At 48.2% G+C, this 18990-nt stretch overlaps 1 protein-coding gene across 1 annotated transcript in view; it reads left to right on the top strand.

The window, feature by feature from the left end:
• Nucleotides 1–4519: 4519 nt before the first annotated feature.
• The window catches only part of LOC129813678 (very-long-chain enoyl-CoA reductase-like), a 39075-nt gene continuing 24604 nt past the window's right edge, over nt 4520–18990 (top strand). The window contains exons 1-3 of the mRNA XM_055866080.1: nt 4520–4770; nt 5105–5156; nt 6142–6186. Coding sequence (XP_055722055.1) covers nt 4615–4770; nt 5105–5156; nt 6142–6186 — 253 coding nt within the window. The 5' untranslated portion in view covers nt 4520–4614. The remainder of the gene's footprint in view (nt 4771–5104; nt 5157–6141; nt 6187–18990) is intronic.

The raw sequence follows: 18990 nt of genomic DNA, 5'->3' as shown, positions 1-18990 counted from the left end.
AAAACCCTTCAATGAGTTGGTGTGTCCAAACTTTTGACTGATACTGTATATATGTACAAAAGTATGTGGACAACTCTTCAAATGAGTGGATTAGACTATTTCAGCCACACCCGTTGCTGACAGGTGTATAAAATCGAGCACACTGTCTTGCAATCTCCATAGACAAACATTGGCAGCAGAATGGCCTTACTGAAGAGCTCAGTGACTTTCAACGTGGCACCGTCATAGGATGCCACCTTTCCAACAAGTCAGTTCGTCAAAGTTCTGCCCTGCTAGAGCTGCCCTGGTTAACTTGTAAGTGCTGTTATTGTGAAATGGAAACATCTAGGAGCAACAACGGCTCAGCCTTGAAGTGGTAGGCCACACAAGCTCACAGAACGGGACTGCCCAGTGCTGAAGATTATAGCGGGTAAAAAACATCTGCAACACTCCCTACCGAGTTCCAAACTTCCTCTGGAATATATATATATATATATTAACTGCTTCTTCCCTGCTATTCTAAAACAGGCTTGCCCTACAGTTGAGAACACCAAGTAGACAATGTACTGGTGTTGCCCTCTAGTGGTCAATTATGAAACAGCCGTCTCATAGCCTTTGACTGTGAACGTACAGTACAGCACTTTAAATTGAGCCAATCAATAGATGTGATTGATGTCTTACTAATGAGACTCCATAATGTCCCCCAGAGGAAATCTACGCACCAAATGGCACCCTATTCACCTTATAGTGCACTACTTTTGACTAGTACCCTATAGGCCCCATGTACCCTGGTCAAAAGTAGTGCACTATAAAGGGAATAGGGTGCTCTTTGGGCAAAGACCCTGGTCAAGAAACTGCTGATCTGTTGCTCTGGTCTGACTTCTGATGGACAGCTGATTTAAATGTGCCTCAGTCAGTATCAAGGTGGCTGTGATTGTGTATAGCACCTCTATCAGAGGATGGATCCATTTGAGGTTGTACAATCCCAGAACTCTCTTGCAGAGAGAGCACAGGTCCGTTTATCTGGATGGGTATAGTGTCAGAACCTCTTGTAGGACTTTTGAAGGAGTGGAGATGCGTGACTGGAGGGACTGTTCGGGTTCAGACACAGCTGGAGAGGAATGGGAGGCTGACGCCAGGCTTGTTTCGGATTCAGACATCGAGGAGTTGTTGAGGAGATCGTTGAGGGGACAGAGGAGACAGGACAGAACGCTGAGCAGAATTGCTTTCTTTGAGGTAAGAGTAATCATTAGACTTTTTTTCAAAGCACTTTACTCTTTTTTAAATCAGAGTTTCAGATTCAGAGTTATTCAGAGTTATTTCAACGCAAAGGAACGGTGCATGAATTAAGAAGCTTATTAAGGAGTGAACTGAAGAGTTGCTGAGTTAACTTTCGTCTTCACCTCACCAACAGAGACCAATACACTGAGTGTACAAAACATTATGAACACCTGCTGACCAGGTGAATCCAGGTGAAAGCCATGATGCCTTATTGATGTCACTTGTTTAAATCCGCTTCAATCAGTGTAGATGAAGGGGAGGTGAGACAGGTTAACCCCTAAGATTGATGTCAGCACCCCCACAGAAATCGAATTAGCATAGTTTAATCCAGAGATATCTGTTTTTTGCATTTGATGCTTCTCAGTCCACCGGATCTGCCTATGTCTCACTTCTGCTTCTGTGGTGAAAGGTGACAGAGCTAGAGCTATGTTTGTCAGACCATGAGGCATCCCGAAAATCAGTCTTCTCACAAAATCGTCTGTAACGTTCGAACGGTTTGGCCTAAAAACTATGACCCCTCGATGGAAAGATGAGACTCACGAGCAAGCGTGGGACTCGTTTGAAGCCGGTACAGCCGATCTGTCAACTTCTGTCTGTAGCGTCCAAACAGTTTGGTCTACACACTAATGACCCCTCTGTGTAAAGGTGAGACTCCCACGAACACGTAGGTGTCAGTTGTTTTACTCTAGGTCGCCCACAGGCCTCACAAGACTCGTCTGAAGGTTCCCCGGTACCATTTGAAAAAAATCAGGAAGTACAATATATATGGAGACTGTTTAGTGCCAAAAATAAGGAGTTAAATACATGAGAAGAAAAAAATGCTTCCTGATATCTCTCAGACATAGGACAGACACTTCAAAACAAGCTTCCTTTCCTCCTTTTTTGGGGGGGGGGGGACTATCTGTTGTTCCATGTTGTGAATCTGTTATTCAATATGTCTGTGTGAGCTAATAGCAGTAAGACCAAATACATTCTTTTATCAAATCATTTTTGTATATATATATATATATATATATATATATTTTACACTTCAAGGGGTCTTAAAATTCAAAATCAAATAGTAAAACGATCCTTGGTATGACCTTCTTAAAACAATTCCATATAGCTTAGTAGAACCACCCCCCCTCCCTCAGCTGTGACAGGGCTTATGGGTTACAGAAAGACTTTTAAGCCTTGAGACAAGTGAGACATGGATTGTGTAAGTGTGCAAAATACTTAAGTTCCTTTGAACGGGGTATGGTACTAGGTGCCAGGCTCACCTGTTTGTGTCCAGAACTGCAGTGCTGCTGGGTTTTTCACGCTAAACAGTTTCCCATGTGTATTAAAGAATGGTCCACCACCCAAAGGATATTCAGTCAACTTGACACAACTGTGAGAAGATTTGGAGTGAACATGGGCCAGCGTCCCTGTGGAACACCTTGTAGAGTCCATGCCCTGATGAATTGAGGCTGTTCTGAGTGTAACGCCTGTCGTCGGAATGAGTGAACCAAAGCGCAGCGTGAAAGGTGTTCATGATTATTTATTTATGAAAAGAACACTTGAACAAAGTAACAAAACGAAAGCGAACAGTTCTGTCAGGTAACAGAGACTAAACAGAAAATAACTACCCACAAAACCCAAACGAAAAAGGACCACTTATATATGATCCCCCCCCCCCAATCAGAGACAACGATAGACAGCTGCCTCTGATTGGGAACCACACCAACATAGAAATAAAGAAACTAGAATGCCCACCCTAGTCACACCCTGGCCTAACCAAAATAGAGAATAAAAACCTCTCTATGGCCAGGGCGTGACACTGAGGGCAAACGTTTTGTACACTCAGTATATTTAAATGCGGACTGCACAAACAAGTAAATCTATGCTATTAGCCAGGGACATGCTTCTACACTAGCACCATACTGTTAGCCAGGGACATGCTTCTACACTAGCGCCATACTGTTAGCCAGGGACATGCTACTACTGTAGCACCATACTGTTAGCCAGGGACATGCTTCTACACTAGCGCCATACTGTTAGCCAGGGACATGCTACTACTGTAGCACCATACTGTTAGCCAGGGACATGCTTCTACACTAGCGCCATACTGTTAGCCAGGGACATGCTACTACTGTAGCACCATACTGTTAGCCAGGGACATGCTACTACTGTAGCACCATACTGTTAGCCAGGGACATGCTACTACTGTAGCGCCATACTGTTAGCCAGGGACATGCTACTACACTAGCACCATACTGTTAGCCAGGGACATGCTTCTACACTAGCGCCATACTGTTAGCCAGGGACATGCTTCTACACTAGCGCCATACTGTTAGCCAGGGACATGCTTTTACACTAGCGCCTTACTGTTAGCCAGGGACATGCTTCTACACTAGCGCCATACTGTTAGCCAGGGACATGCTTCTACACTAGCGCCATACTGTTAGCCAGGGACATGCTTCTACACTAGCACCATACTGTTAGCCAGGGACATGCTACTACTGTAGCGCCATACTGTTAGCCAGGGACATGCTTCTACACTAGCACCATACTGTTAGCCAGGGACATGCTTCTACACTAGCACCATACTGTTAGCCAGGGACATGCTACTACTGTAGCGCCATACTGTTAGCCAGGGACATGCTTCTACACTAGCACCATACTGTTAGCCAGGGACATGCTACTACTGTAGCGCCATACTGTTAGCCAGGGACATGCTACTACTGTAGCACCATACTGTTAGCCAGGGACATGCTACTACTGTAGCGCCATACTGTTAGCCAGGGACATGCTACTACTGTAGCGCCATACTGTTAGCCAGGGACATGCTTCAACAACTACATCCCAAATGGCAGCCTAAGCCCCTATGGGCCTTCATCAAAAGTAGTGCACTTTCTAAGGGATCGGGTGCCATTTTGTGACTCGGCCCTGATGTCACCGTGTCAGAATGTAGCAAAGGGGTACGCTAGGACGTTCTATCAGATGCCATATCATGTTTAGACTAGTCAGATGGGTTGGAGATGTGTTCATGGGTCTAACATATATGCAAAACAACTGATGGTGAAGGACACAGGATATGGGAAATGCTGCAGATCATTGACATCAGGAAAAATGTAGTCTAACATCAGATCCCCCCCCTCTCATGTTGCTCAAACCTATTTCTCACTGAGATAATTATTAGGGTCATACACACACACACACACACACGCACACACACACACACACAAGTGCAGGCACACACAAACACACCACAGGGTTAGTCATGTCGAGGTTATCTTAACCCCCTTGTCACACAGCAACTAGGGCCTGACAGTCACACACCACAGGGCAGATAGGGCCTCAAAACCACACACCTGGAAGGTACGCATTAGAAACATGGATTTAAAAAGCCTATTCGTGGTAGCCCAGTTTATAAAGGCAAGATGTGCCCATGGCATGATGGCAGGAACAGCCAAAAAGGATAAGAATTATATTTTCTATGAGGTGGAGATTCAGGATTCCAAGAAGTTGAAGCTTTGCTACTTGGACAAGGTAAGTAAAAAATATAACAAGTTCCCTAGTTTCATTTCATTAGCTGCTAAAGTAAAAACTTCTACTGTAATTCACCTGTTTGGGACAGTAGTATCTGTATCAGACATTTCCCTTTTGTCATCACAAGCTGTATTCTGTTATGAGGCAACCTACGGTACTGATTTAGGACTCTATTTAATCAGGGAATGAAGTCTGCTACATTTCATTCATGCAGTGAAGCTGAACTTCCCGGATGAGGATTCAATAGAGCCCTTCATTTTGTGAAACTGAGGTTTTGGGACAGTAGATACTTTATGTCAACTTGTTTATGTGTAATAGCTGTGTATTCTATCAGGTGGAACCTAATGCCACTATTGGAGAGATCAAGTGTCTATTATATAAGATATGTGAGTACCCTCTGTCCAATCTCTGTCTCTGTCGTGTCTCTGTCGTGTCTCTGTCGTGTCTCTGTCATGTCTCTGTCATGTCTCTGTCATGTCTCTGCCCGGTCTCTGCCCGGTCTCTGCCCGGTCTTTGTCTCTGTCTTGTCTCTGTCTTGTCTCTGTTCTGTCTCTGTATGGTATCTGCCCGGTCTCTGCCCTGTCTCTGCCCTGTCTCTGCCCTGTCTCTGTCCTGTCTCTGTCCTGTCTCTGTCCTGTCTCTGCCCTGTCTCTGTCCGGTATCTGTCTCTCAGCTGTCTCTGTCCTGTCTCTCTCTGGCCTGTCTCTCCTGTCTCTGCCCTGTCTCTGCCCTGTCTCTGTCCTGTCTCTGTCTCTCTGCTGTCTCTGTCCTGTCTCTCTCTGTCTTGTCTCTGGCCTGTCTCTCCTGTCTCTCCTGTCTCTGCTGTCTCTGTCCCGTCTCTCTCTGTCTTGTCTCTGGCCTGTCTCTGTCCGGTATCTGTCTTTCAGCTGTCTCTGTCCTGTCTCTCTCTGTCTTGTCTCTGGACTGTCTCTCCTGTCTCTGCCCTGTCTCTGTCCTGTCTCTGTCTCTCTGCTGTCTCTGTCCTGTCTCTCTCTGTCTTGTCTCTGGCCTGTCTCTCCTGTCTCTGCTGCCTCTGTCCTGTCTCTCTCTGTCTTGTCTCTGTCTTGTCTCTGCCCTGTCTCTCTCCTGTCTTGGCCCAATCTCTGCTCTGTCTCTGTCCTATATCTGTCCTGTCTCTGTCTCTGTCTGTTATAGCAAGTGTGTTACAGTCACTATTCCAGTGGATGGCATGAAATATCAGGTTATATTTCGTCTTTAGCAGTTGGCGATAGATACTTTTCAGGAAATACACTAACATTCTAACTCCAATTTTGGAATTGGAACTTCAAATTACTTCCTGGATTGACCCCAAACCTAATGATGTGTTAATAATGTTTCTGAAGTGACTAAAGTCATTTGTGATGGTTACAGATCCCAAATGGTACCCAGCCAGACAGGCTTTGTCACTTCACCCAGGTACGTCCTCCTCTGAATCCTAAAGCCTCGTCACTGACATACACATTGACATATACAGTGACAGGAGGAAGATTTTAGAAATACAACCTTATATGAAAATCCAACAGTATCAACATTGTCACACGTTTCAACACTAGAAGTAACCTGCAGCTCAACAGTGTACAGTTTGTTTGTCGTCACGTGAATGTTTTCCCATTGGGACGGCTAGCCTGTGCCCAGGGCTGTTGCGGTGACCGTATTACCGCCACACCGGCGGTCACGAGTCATGAAAGCAGTCAAATTCCACGTGACCTTTTAGTCACGATAATTTGGCTTCTCCAAGCTCTGATGCTGCTGCTGGTCATTAGTAACCTACCAAACGTGCTAACCGCCTGGTACTCAGCACTCTATTGTCCCTCTAATCACTCTGACATCAATGCAAATGTATTCAAAAATATAATCAAACACTTCATGAGAGCCCACGAGCTCATGTTGAGCAATATTTCTATAGGGTGAACAATTGCATGAGATAACAGAGTGATGGCCTCTATTAAAAAGCGGAGGATCCCATCAGCTTGCTATAGGCTAGCCCTGCTATATGTATTTCGCAAATGTCCTAATATTAAGCACATTGCTTCTCTTTACAAAAGTAGTACAGCCTATCTGGCTGGCAGGAAAATGACCCCTGGGAAAAATGGTCCTCATTCTCTAATTAAGTGCATTGATGACATGTCTGCCCCTGCCCCTGGTGCATGATAATGGTCCTTTCTAAATCTAAACAAATTTCACACATAAACTCAGCAACAACAAAAAAAACGTCCTCTCCCTGTCAACTGTGTTAATTTTCAGCAAACTTAACATGTGTAAATATTTGTATGAACATAACAAGATTCAACAACTGAGACATAAACTGAACAAGTTCCACAGACATAACGTGACTAAGAGATGTGACTAACAGAAATGGAATAATGTGTCCCTGAACAAACGGGGGTCAAAATCAAAAGTAACAGTCAGTATCTGGTGTGGCCACCAGCTGCATTAAGTACTGCAGTGCATCTCCTCCTCATGGACTGCACCAGATTTGCTAGTTCTTGCTGTGAGATGTTACCCCACTCTTTCACCAAGGCACCTGCAAGTTCCCGGACATTTCTGGGGGGAAGGGCCCTAGCCCTAGCCCTCACCCTCCAATCCAACAGGTCCCAGACGTGCTCAATGGGATTGAGATCCGGGCTCTTCGCTGGCCATGGCAGAACACTGACATTCCTGTCTTGCAGGAAATCACACAGAGAACGAGCAATATGGATGGTGGCATTGTCATGCTGGAGGGTCATGTCAGGATGAGCCTGCAGGATTGGTACCACATGAGGGAGGATGTCTTCCCTGTAATGCACAGCGTTGAGATTGTCTGCAATGACAACAAGCTTAGTCCGATGATGCTGTGACACACCGCCCCAGACCATGACGGACCCTCCACCTGTAACGCTCATTCCTTCGACGATAAAAGCGAATCCGACCATCACCCCTGGTGAGACAAAACCGCGACTCGTCAGTGAAGAGATCCCAGCCCCCGTCCCCGCAGGAGGCCTTTTTGCGTTCTGGTAGGCCGTCATTGTAAATCAGAATTTGTTCTTAACTGGCATGCCTAGTTAAATAAAGGATTAAAATATATATATATATAATATAAAGACTCCGCTATGCAAGTAACCATTTCAATAGAATGTCTAATATTATTTAGTCTACGGTACCAGTCAAAAGTTTCAGAACACCTTGTTACGATCGATGAGGAAAATGGGTGAGGAGTCAGGCGCAGAGAGCAAAGATACGGGGAAAAACCACACTTTAATGTCCAACCAGAAGTACAACTGGTAACGTCAAAACATTGGCGTAAAATCCACTCCACTACAGTACACACTGGAAAATAATCCGGACAGTGGAAAACCCCAATATACACGAAACACCTCATACAAAAACAGAAGGACAAGCCCGCACAAACAGAAGCGGGCTAAACGAACTTAAATAACACCACCCTAACAACCAAACAATGAACAGGTGAAAACAATTAGACAAAACCAAACGAAAAGGGAAAAAGGGATCGGTGGCAGCTAGTAGACCAGCGAAGACGACCGCCGAGCGCCACCCGAACAGGAAGGGGAGCCACCTTCGGTAATGCTCGTTACAGTACCCCCCCCCCCTGACGCGCAGCTCCTGCAGCGCTCCGACGGGGACGACCCGGGGGCCGAGGCGTAGGGCAATCCGGATGGAGGCGATGGAACTCTCTCAGCATAGATGGATCCTATATATCCCCCACCGGGACCTAGCACCTCTTCTCCGGACCGTACCCCTCCCAGTCCACGAGGTACTGCAGGCCCCTCACCCGGCGCCTCGAGTCCAGAATAGCCAGTATCGTGTACGCCGGGGACCCCTCGATGTCCAGAGGGGGCGGAGGGACCTCCGGAACCTCACCTTCCTGCATGGGACCAGCTACCACCGGCCTGAGGAGAGACACATGAAACGAGGGGTTAATACGATAATACGAAGGAAGTAATAATCGATAACAAACCTCGTTTATTCTCCTCAGGACTTTAAATGGCCCTACACACTGCGGACCCAGCTTCCGGCAGGGCAAGCGGAGGGGCAGGTTTCGGGTCGAGAGCCAGACCCTGTCCCCCGGTGCAAACACGGGGGCCTCACTGCGGTGACGGTCAGCGCTCCTCTTCTGCCGTCCACTCGCCTGACGTAATGATTCCTGGACGGCCCTCCAGGTCTCCTTAGAGCGCTGAACCCACTCCTCCACCGCAGGAGCCTCGGTCTGACTCTGATGCCATGGTGCCAGGACCGGCTGATACCCCAACACGCACTGAAACGGTGACAATGCTGGGCCATTTCAGCCCAGGGAATGTATCTTGCCCACTCCCCTGGTCGGTCCTGGCAATACGACCGCAGAAACCTACCCACCTCTTGGTTTACTCTCTCCACCTGCCCATTACTCTCCGGGTGATACCCCGAGGTAAGGCTGACCGAGACCCCCAGACGTTCCATAAAAGCCCTCCACACTCGAGAGGTAAACTGGGGACCCCGATCAGAAACGATATCCTCGGGTACCCCGTAGTGCCGGAAGACATGGGTGAAAAGAGCCTCCGCAGTCTGTAGGGCCGTAGGGAGACCGGGCAACGGGATAAGACGGCAGGACTTAGAGAACCGATCCACAACGACCAGGATCGTAGTGTTTCCCTGAGATGGGGGAAGGTCAGTCAGAAAATCCACCGAAAGATGGGACCACGGCCGTTGTGGAACGGGGAGGGGTTGTAACTTCCCTCGAGGCAGGTGCCTAGGAGCCTTACTCTGGGCGCATACCGAAAAGGAGGAGACATAGAATCGCACATCCCTCACCAAGGTGGGCCACCAGTACTTCCCCCTAAGACCTCGCACTGTCCTCGAAATACCCGGGTGACCTGACGAGAGTAAACTATGAGCCCATCGAATCAATTGATCACGAACAGCGAGCGGTACGTACCTACGACCCTCTGGGCACTGTGGAGGCGCAGGTTCCTCCCTTAACGCCCGCTCGATGTCCGCGTCCACCTCCCATACTACTGGTGCCACCAGCTTAGCCGCCGGAATGATGGGAGTAGGATCGATGGATCGGTCCTCCGAGTCATAGAGGCGAGACAGCGCGTCGGCCTTAGTGTTGAGGGAACCTGGTCGATACGAGATCGTAAAACGAAATCTGGTGAAATACATGGCCCACCTTGCCTGACGCGGATTCAGTCTCTTAGCTGATCAGATATACTCCAGGTTACGGTGGTCAGTCCAGATGAGGAAAGGGTGCTTTGCCCCCTCAAGCCAGTGTCTCCACACCTTCAGGGCCTTAACCATAGCCAACAACTCCCTATCCCCCACATCATAATTCCGCTCCGCTGGCCCGAGCTTCTTCGAAAAAAAAAGCACAGGGGCGGAGCTTTGGTGGCGTACCCGAGCGCTGTGAGAGCACCGCTCCAACCCCAGCCTCGGATGCGTCCACCTCTACTATGAACGCCAAAGAAGGGTCCGGATGCGCCAACACTGGAGCCTCGGTAAACAGCACCTTCAACCTACAGAAGGCCTTGTCTGCCTCTGCCGACCACTGCAAACGCACCGGCCCCCCCTTCAGCAGTGAGGTAATAGGAGCTGCTACCTGACCAAAACCCCGGATAAACCTCCGGTAGTAATTGGCAAACCCTAAGAACCGCTGCACCTCTTTTACCGTGGTCGGAGTCGGCCAATTACGCACAGCTTTTACGCGGTCACCCTCCATTACCACCCCCGAGCTGGAAATGCGATAACCCAGGAAGGAAACGGCTTGTTTGGAAAACTCACATTTCTCCGGCTTCACGTACAGGTCATGCTCCAGCAGTCGCCCAAGAACCTTGCGCACCAGAGACACATGCGCGGCGCGTGTAGCGGAGTAGATCAAAATATCGTCAATATACACCACCACACCCTGTCCGTGCAAGTCTCTGAGAATCTCGTCACCAAAGGATTGAAAGACAGCTGGAGCATTCTTTAACCCGTACGGCATGACGAGGTACTCATAATGGCCCGATGTGGTACTAAACGCGGTTTTCCACTCATCTCCCCCTCCCGAATACACACCAGATTATACGCGCTCCTGAGGTCCAGTTTCGTGAAGAACCGTGCTCCGTGGAATGATTCCATCGCCGTAGCGATGAGAGGTAGTGGGTAACTAAAACCCACCGTGATGGAATTGAGATCCCGATCATCAATACACGGACGCAAACCACCATCCTTTTTCATCACAAAAAAGAAACTCGAGGAGACGGGTGACATGGAGGGCCGAATGAATCCCTGTCCCAGAGCTTCCGTGACATATGTCTCCATAGCCAACGTCTCCTCCTGGGACAAAGGAGACACATGACTCCTGGGTAGTGCAGCGTTTACCTGGAGGTTTATCACGCAATCCCCCTGTCGATGGGGAGGTAATTGGGTCGCCTTCTTTTTACTGAAAGCGATAGCCAAATCGGCATACTCAGCGGGAATGCGCACGGTGGAAACCTGGTCTGGACTCTCCACCGTTGTCGCACCGATGGAAACTCCTACACACCTGCCTGAACACTCATCAGACCACCCCTGGAGAGCTCCCTGTTTCCACGAAATCTTAGGATTGTGAATAGCCAGCCAGGGAATCCCCAGCACCACCGGAAACGCAGGTGAATCGATAAGGAACAGACTAATCCGCTCCTTATGATTCCCCTGCGTAATCATCTCCAAAGGAATCGTGGCCTCCCTGACCAGCCCTGACCCTAATGGTCGACTATCTAAGGAGTGCACAGGGAAGGGGGGTTCTACCTTAACTAACGGAATCCTCAACTTCTGAGCGAGTCCGCGATCTATAAAGTTCCCAGCTGCGCCTGAATCGACTAGCGCCTTATGCTGGAGAGAGGGAAAAAAATTAAGGAAACAAATGAACAAAAACATGTGACCAACAGGAAGCTCTGGGAGAGTGTGGTGCTGACTCACCTGAGGTGACCGAGGAGTGTTCTGCCTGCCCTCTCGATTCCCAGATGGACTCCTCCAGCACCGACCGGAAGTGTGCCCTCTCCGGCCACAACTGGTACAGGAGGAGCCTCCTCCGATCTCCCTAGATGCTGCCCCTCCTAGCTCCATCGGGATGGGAGCAGGAGGGTCAGGAGGTGGAACTGACAGGACCCTTTCAGAACGTCCGCGAGCAGCTAACAGATGGTCTAACCGGATCGACATGTCTATTAGTTCATCCAAGCTGAGCGTAGTGTCCCGACAAGCCAGCTCCCTGCGGACGTCCTCTCTCAGGCTACACCTGTAATGGTCTATCAGGGCCCTGTCGTTCCACCCTGCTCCAGCGGCCAAGGTCCGGAAATCCAGTGCGAAGTCCTGCGCGCTCCTCGTCCCCTGCCGGAGATAGAACAATCTCTCACCCGCCGCTCGGCCATCTGGAGGGTGATCGAACACGGCCCGAAAACGGCGGGTGAACTCCGGGTAGTGGCCCCTCGCTGAGTCGGGCCCGTTCCAGACCGCATTGGCCCACTCTAGGGCTCTACCCGTCAGGCAAGAGACGAGGACACTCACGCTCTCCTCGTCCGAGGGAGCTGGTCGAACGGTGGCCAGGTACAGATCTAGTTGTAGCAGGAATCCCTGGCACCCCGCCGCTGCTCCATCGTACTCCCTCTGAGGCGTAATACGCAATGCGCTGGCACCGGATCGCGCTGGAGGAGATGGTATAGTTGCTGGAGGGAGGGTAGGTGGGGTAGTAGGGAGACCACTCCTCTCCCAACGAATCATCCTCTCCATCATTTGATCCATAGCTGATCCGATGCGATGGAGGATGGACGTGTGATGAAGGACCCTCTCCTCCATCGTGGGGAGAGGGGTGGTCGCTGCTCCTGCTGACTCCATTTGAAGGTGCGGGCTTCTGTTATGATCGATGAGGAAAATGGGTGAGGAGTCAGGCGCAGAGAGCAAAGATACGGGGAAAAACCACACTTTAATGTCCAACCAGAAATACAACTGGTAACGTCCAAACATTGGCGTAAAATCCACTCCACTACAGTACACACTGGAAAATAATCCGGACAGTGGAAAACCCCAATAAACTCGAAACACCTCATACAAAAACAGAAGGACAAGCCCGCACAAACAGAAGCGGGCTAAACGAACTTAAATAACACCACCCTAACAACCAAACAATGAACAGGTGAAAACAATTAGACAAAACCAAACGAAAAGGGAAAAAGGGATCGGTGGCAGCTAGTAGACCAGCGAAGACGACCGCCGAGCGCCACCCGAACAGGAGGGGAAGCCACCTTCGGTAATGCTCGTTACACACCTACTCATTCTAGGGTTTTTATGTATTTTTTATGATTTTCTACATTGTGGAATAATAGTGAAGACATAAAAACTATGAAATAACACAGGAAATCATGTAGTAACCCCAAAAAGTGTTTAAGCAAAATATTCTTTTACATTTGAGATTCTTCAAAATAGCCACCCTTTGCCTTAATGACAGCTTTGCACACAAACTACTCCAAATGAAGCATATAGAAGTTCCTATTTATTAGTTAACCTCTCAACACATATGTGTACTCCTTTTAATTTTATTCAGCTTTGTTCGATTGTATTCTTCATACTATAACATAATATAAAATAATGCCACAGAATTCTCAGCAAATCTTGTCAGCTAAATGAACTAGTGGAGCCCCACAGCCATTTGGCATAGCCAGATCAGGACCTAACATAAGGACAACTCTGAGTATGCTATTCTGTTCTTCTGAAGTAGACTACATTTTCTTCACATCATGTTTCTTTAGACTTGTCTAAAATAAATAATGGATTTATTGTGAAGGTGTAGGCTATATTACATGGATTTATTAGACTTTTTAAAATGTAGATCTGTAGGTCTGCATCAGTGGCTTGTAGACTGTGTGTGGAAGCCATTAGATGCTAAATGTGTTTACGTTAATCAACGGTCAATTACCGTGAGAGCGACAGTTATCACCAGCATCATGAATGTTTGTGACTCTGCCCTAATCTGTGCCCACATTCTCCTTTTGTCACATGACCTCTCATATGACGGACTGGAAGACATAGCTGTAACCTGACGATGTTTTGACACCACCCGAAGAGCCTGGACAGCTGAGAGCTGAACTTTCTCTGACATAACAGATAGTTCTTGTAAGGTTCTGTGCCAAAGCACTAGCTGGCCAACGGCAGGTCACAGAGAGGACTGTAGCTATGAGATGTGTGTGTGTGTGTGTGTGTGTGTGTGTGTGTGTGTGTGTGTGTGTGTGTGTGTATGTGTGTGTGTATGTGTATGTGTATGTGTATGGTTGTGTGTATGTGTGTATGTGTGTATGTGTGTATGTATGTGTGCGTGCGTGTCTGTGTCTGTGTGTGTGTGTGTGTGTGTGTGTGTGTGTGTGTGTGTGTGTGTGTGTGTGTGTGTGTGTGTGTGTGTGTGTGTGTGTGTGTGTGTGTATGCGTGCGTGCGTGCGTGCGTGCGTGCGTGCGTGCGGATACATTCCTGTCCATCTGATACTCCAGCCAGGCTAAATCGAACACGATGTTGAAAGAAAACAAGTACTATTTGAACCCAGGTGTCTCAGAGGGCCGTAGCTTTGACAGATAGAGTGACAGATAGAGTAACAGGCCACGGAAGTCAAACCTGACTACATTTTAGTCATTTAACAACCGCTTTTAACCAAAGCGTAGGGTTGTGCCTTGTTCAAGAGCACATTGCCAGATTTTTTCACCTAGTTGGTTCAGGGAGCCAGAAACCTTTCAGTTACTGCTATAACACACGTAACCAGTAGGCTACCTGCCACCTCAATCTGGGGAGGTTTAATTAACCCCTGTCATATTAAAACACACGTAACCAGTATGCTACCTGCCACCCCAATCTGGGGAGGTTTAATTAACCCCTGTCATATTAAAACACACGTAACCAGTATGCTACCTGCCACCCCAATCTGGGGAGGTTTAATTAACCCCTGTCATATTAAAAAGCAGGAAGGGGTGTCGGTTAACACTCTTGGTGTGTGTGTGTGTGTGTGTGTGTGTGTGTGTGTGTGTGTGTGTGTGTGTGTGTGTGTGTGTGTGTGTGTGTGTGTGTGTGTGTGTGTGTGTGTGCGTGCGCGCGCGTGCGTGCGTGCGTGCGTGCGTGCGTGTGCACAGGAACATCTATGTGTTTATGTCTATGCATTTAAATCAAAGACATTAAAACCACATGGAGTTGTCAGTATGTTGGCAGCAGCCACTCAATGTTAGTGGTGGCTGTTTAACAGTCTGATGGCCTTGAGATAGAAGCTGTTTTTCAGTCTCTCGGTCCCTGCTTTGATGCACCTGTACTGACCTCGCCTTCTGGATGGTAGCGGGGTGAACAGTCATTGGCTCGGGTGGTTGTTGTCCTTGATGATCTTTAGGTGGATAGGAGGGTGTTCCCTCTGCTGTTTCCTGAAGTCCACAATCATCTTCTTTGTTTTGTTGACGTTGAGTGTGAGGTTATTTTCCTGACACCACACTCCGAGGGCCCTCACCTCCTCCCTGTAGGCCGTCTCGTCGTTGTTGGTAATCAAGCCTACCACTGTAGTGTCGTCCGCAAACTTGATGATTGAGTTGGAGGCGTGCATGGCTACGCAGTCGTGGGTGAAGAGGGAGTACAGGAGAGGGCTCAGAACGCACCCTTGTGGGGCCCCAGTGTTGAGGATCAGCGGGGTGGAGATGTTGTTACCTACCTTCACCACCTGGGGGCGGCCCGTCAGGAAGTCCAGGACCCAGTTGCACAGGGCGGGGTCGAGACCCAGGGTCTCGAGCGTGATGATGAGTTTGGAGGGTACTATGGTGGTAAATGCTGTGCTGTAGTCGGTGAACAGCAATCTCACATAGGTATTCCTCTTGTCCAGATGTGTTAGGGCAGTGTGCAGTGTGGTTGCGATTGCGTCGTCTGTGGACCTATTGAGGCGGTTAGCAAATTGGAGTGGGTCTAGGGTGTCAGGTAGGGTGGAGGTAATATGGTCCTTGACTAGTCTCTCAAAGCACTTCATGATGACGGAAGTGAGTGCTACGGGGCGGTAGTCGTTTAGCTCATCTACCTTAGCTTTCTTGGGAACAGGAACACTGGTGGCCCTCTTGAAGCATGTGGGAACAGCAGACTGGGATAAGGATTGATTGAATATGTCCGTAAACACACCAGCCAGCTGGTCTGCGCATGCTCTGAGGACGTGGCTGGTGATGCCGTCTGGGCATTTAGCCTTGCGAGGGTTAACACATTTAAATGTTTTGGTAGCGGTCCGTGTCAGTGGCACTGTATTGTCCTCAAAGCGAGCAAAGAAGTTATTTAGTCTGTCTGGGAGCAAGACATCCTGGTCCGCGATGGGGCTGGTTATCTTTTTGTAATCCGGGATTGACTGTAGACCCTGCCACATACCTCTTGTGTCTGAGCCGTTGAATTGTGACTCTACTTTGTCTCTATCCTGACACTTAGCTTGTTTGATTGCCTTGCGGAGGGAATAGCTACACTGTTTGTATTCGGTCATGTTTCCGGTCACCTTGCCCTGGTTAAAAGCAGTGGTTCGCGCTTTCAGTTTTGCGCGAATGCTGACATCAATGTTTTAATAGTTGCTGTGGGTACGACATCGCCGATGCACTTTCTAATGAACTCGCTCACCGAATCAGCGTATTCGTCAATGTTGTTGTTGGTCGCAATGCAGAACATATCCCAATCCATGTGATCGAAGCAGTCTTGAAGCGTGGAATCAGATTGGTCGGACCAGCGTTGAACAGACCTGAGCGCGGGAGCTTCTTGTTTTAGTTTCTGTCTGTAGGCTGGAAGCAACAAAATGGAGTCGTGGTCAGCTTTTCCGAAAGGAGGGCGGGGGAGGGCCTTATATGCGTCGCGGAAGTTAGAATGATGAAACAATGATCCAGGGTTTTACCAGCCCTGGTTATGCAATCGATATGCTGATAGAATTTAGGGAGTCTTGTTTTCAGATTAGCCTTGTTAAAATCCCCAGCTACAATGAATTCAGCCTCAGGATATGTGGTTTCCTGAAAGTTCGTTCAGGGCCATCGATGTGTCTGCTTGGGGGGAATATATACGGCTGTGATTATAATTGAAGAGAATTCCCTTGGTAGATAATGCAGTCGACAATTGATTGTGAGGAATTCTAAGTCAGGTGAACAGAATGACTTGAGTTCCTGTATGTTGTTATGATCACACCACGTCTCGTTAATCATAAGGCATACCCCCCCGCCCTTCTTCTTACCAGAAAGAGGCTTGTTTCTGTCAGCGCGATGCGTGAAGAAACCAGCTGGCTGCACCGACTCCGTTACCGTCTCTCGAGTAAGCCATGTTTCCGTGAAGCAAAGAACGTTACAGTCTCTGATGTCTCTCTGGAAGGCAACCCTTGCTCAGATTTCATCAACCTTATTGTCAAGAGACTGGACATTGGCGAGTAGTATGCTCGGGAGTGGTGCGTGATGTGCCCGTCTCCGGAGCCTGACCAGAAGACCGCTTCGTTTGCCCCTTTTACGGCGACGTTGTTTAGGTTCGCCGGCTGGGATCCGATCCATTGTCCTGGGTGGAAGGCAGAACACAGGATCCGCTTCGGGAAAGTCATATTCCTGGTCGTAATGATGGTGAGTTGACGTTGCTCTTATATTCAGTAGTTCCTCCCGACTGTATGTAATGAAACCTGAAACCTAATGAAGATTACCTGGGGTACCAATGTAAGAAATAACACGTAAAAAAACAAAATACTGCATAGTTTCCTAGGAACGCGAAGCGAGGTGGCCATCTCTGTCGGCGCCGGAAGTGCGTACGGACGTTAGGCTTTGTTAGGCTGGTGATGGCTCACATCAACACCATCATCCCCGAAACCCTAGACCCACTCCAATTCGCTAACCGCCGCCCCAATAGATTCACAGAGGACGCACTGCCCTTTCCCACCTAGACAAAAGGAACACCTATGTGAGAATGCTGTTCATTGACTACAGGGAGGAGGTCAGAGACCTGGCAGTGTGGTGCCAGGACAACAACCTCTCCCTCAATGTGAGCAAGACGAAGGAGATGATTGTGGACTACAAGAAAAGGAGGGCCAAACAGGCCCCCATCCACATCGACAGGCCTGTAGTGGAGCGGGTTGAGAGTTTCAAGTTCCTTGGTGTCCACCTCGCCAACAAACTATCATGGTCCAAACACACCAAGACAGTCGTGAAGAGGGCACAACAACACCTTTTCCCCCTCAGGAGACTGAAAATATTTGGCAAATATACAGCTGCACCATCGAGAGCATCCTGACCGGTTGCGTCACCGCCTGGTATGGCAACTGCTCGGCATCCGACTGTAAGGCGCTACAGAGGTCTAGTGTGTACAGCCCAATACATCACTGGGGCCAAGCTTCCTGCCATCCAGGACCTCTATACCAGGCGGTGTCAGAGTAAGGCATAAAAGAATTGTCAAAAACTCCAGTCACCCAAGTCATAGACTGTTCTCTCTGCTACCGCACGGCAGGCATTACCATAGCTTTTATCATAAAGGTGCTTTTTTACGGTGAAAATTATCGTCCCCAAACTTGAAACTCACGTGCTGCATATGTATGCAAGTTAGGCTCTACACCCGTTGTAAAGCGGATTAATATACTTCATTTTAAGAAGTTATTTGGCCACTTTAGTTGTGATACAAACCTTATCAAAACATATAGGCCTATGAGCTATGTGTGCAATTATGATTTGAAAAAGTTGCCAAAAAAAGGCATGCGCAGTTTCGTGTCTTACTGCACACAAGCAATAATACTGTATATCATTCACAAATTTGGGCTCCCGAGTGGCGCAGCGGCCTAAGGCATTGCATCTCAGCGCTAGAGGCATGGCTACAGACCCTGGTTTGATCCTGGGCTGTATCACAACCGGGCCGCGTTCCATAGGGTGACACACATTTGGCCCAGCGTTGTTAGGGTTTGGCCGGGGTAGGCGGTGATTGTAAATAAGAATTTGTTCTTTAACTGACTTGCCTAGTAAAATAAAGGTTAAATTAAAATTAATAATAAAAAATACAAAGTGATAATACTGTCACCTATCTCACTATTATTGTTTTAATCTTGTCTTTACTAAATAATATACATGCGAAATTTGTTTGATTTAAAATTGACCATTGTCATTCACCTGTCCAGAAACAGGGGCAGGGAAGAAAAAAAAGTAATCTATGCACTTAACTAGCGAATGGAGGATGCTTTTGCCATGGGTCATTTTCATGCCAGGTAGGCTATACTCCTCTTGTAAAGAGAAGCAATGTGTTTA

This window comes from Salvelinus fontinalis, chromosome 17 (assembly GCF_029448725.1).
Source record: "Salvelinus fontinalis isolate EN_2023a chromosome 17, ASM2944872v1, whole genome shotgun sequence".
NCBI classification, from domain to species: domain Eukaryota; kingdom Metazoa; phylum Chordata; class Actinopteri; order Salmoniformes; family Salmonidae; genus Salvelinus; species Salvelinus fontinalis.
The sequence above is the reverse complement of the archived record's forward strand: the minus strand, read 5'-3'. Positions and strand labels throughout refer to the sequence as shown.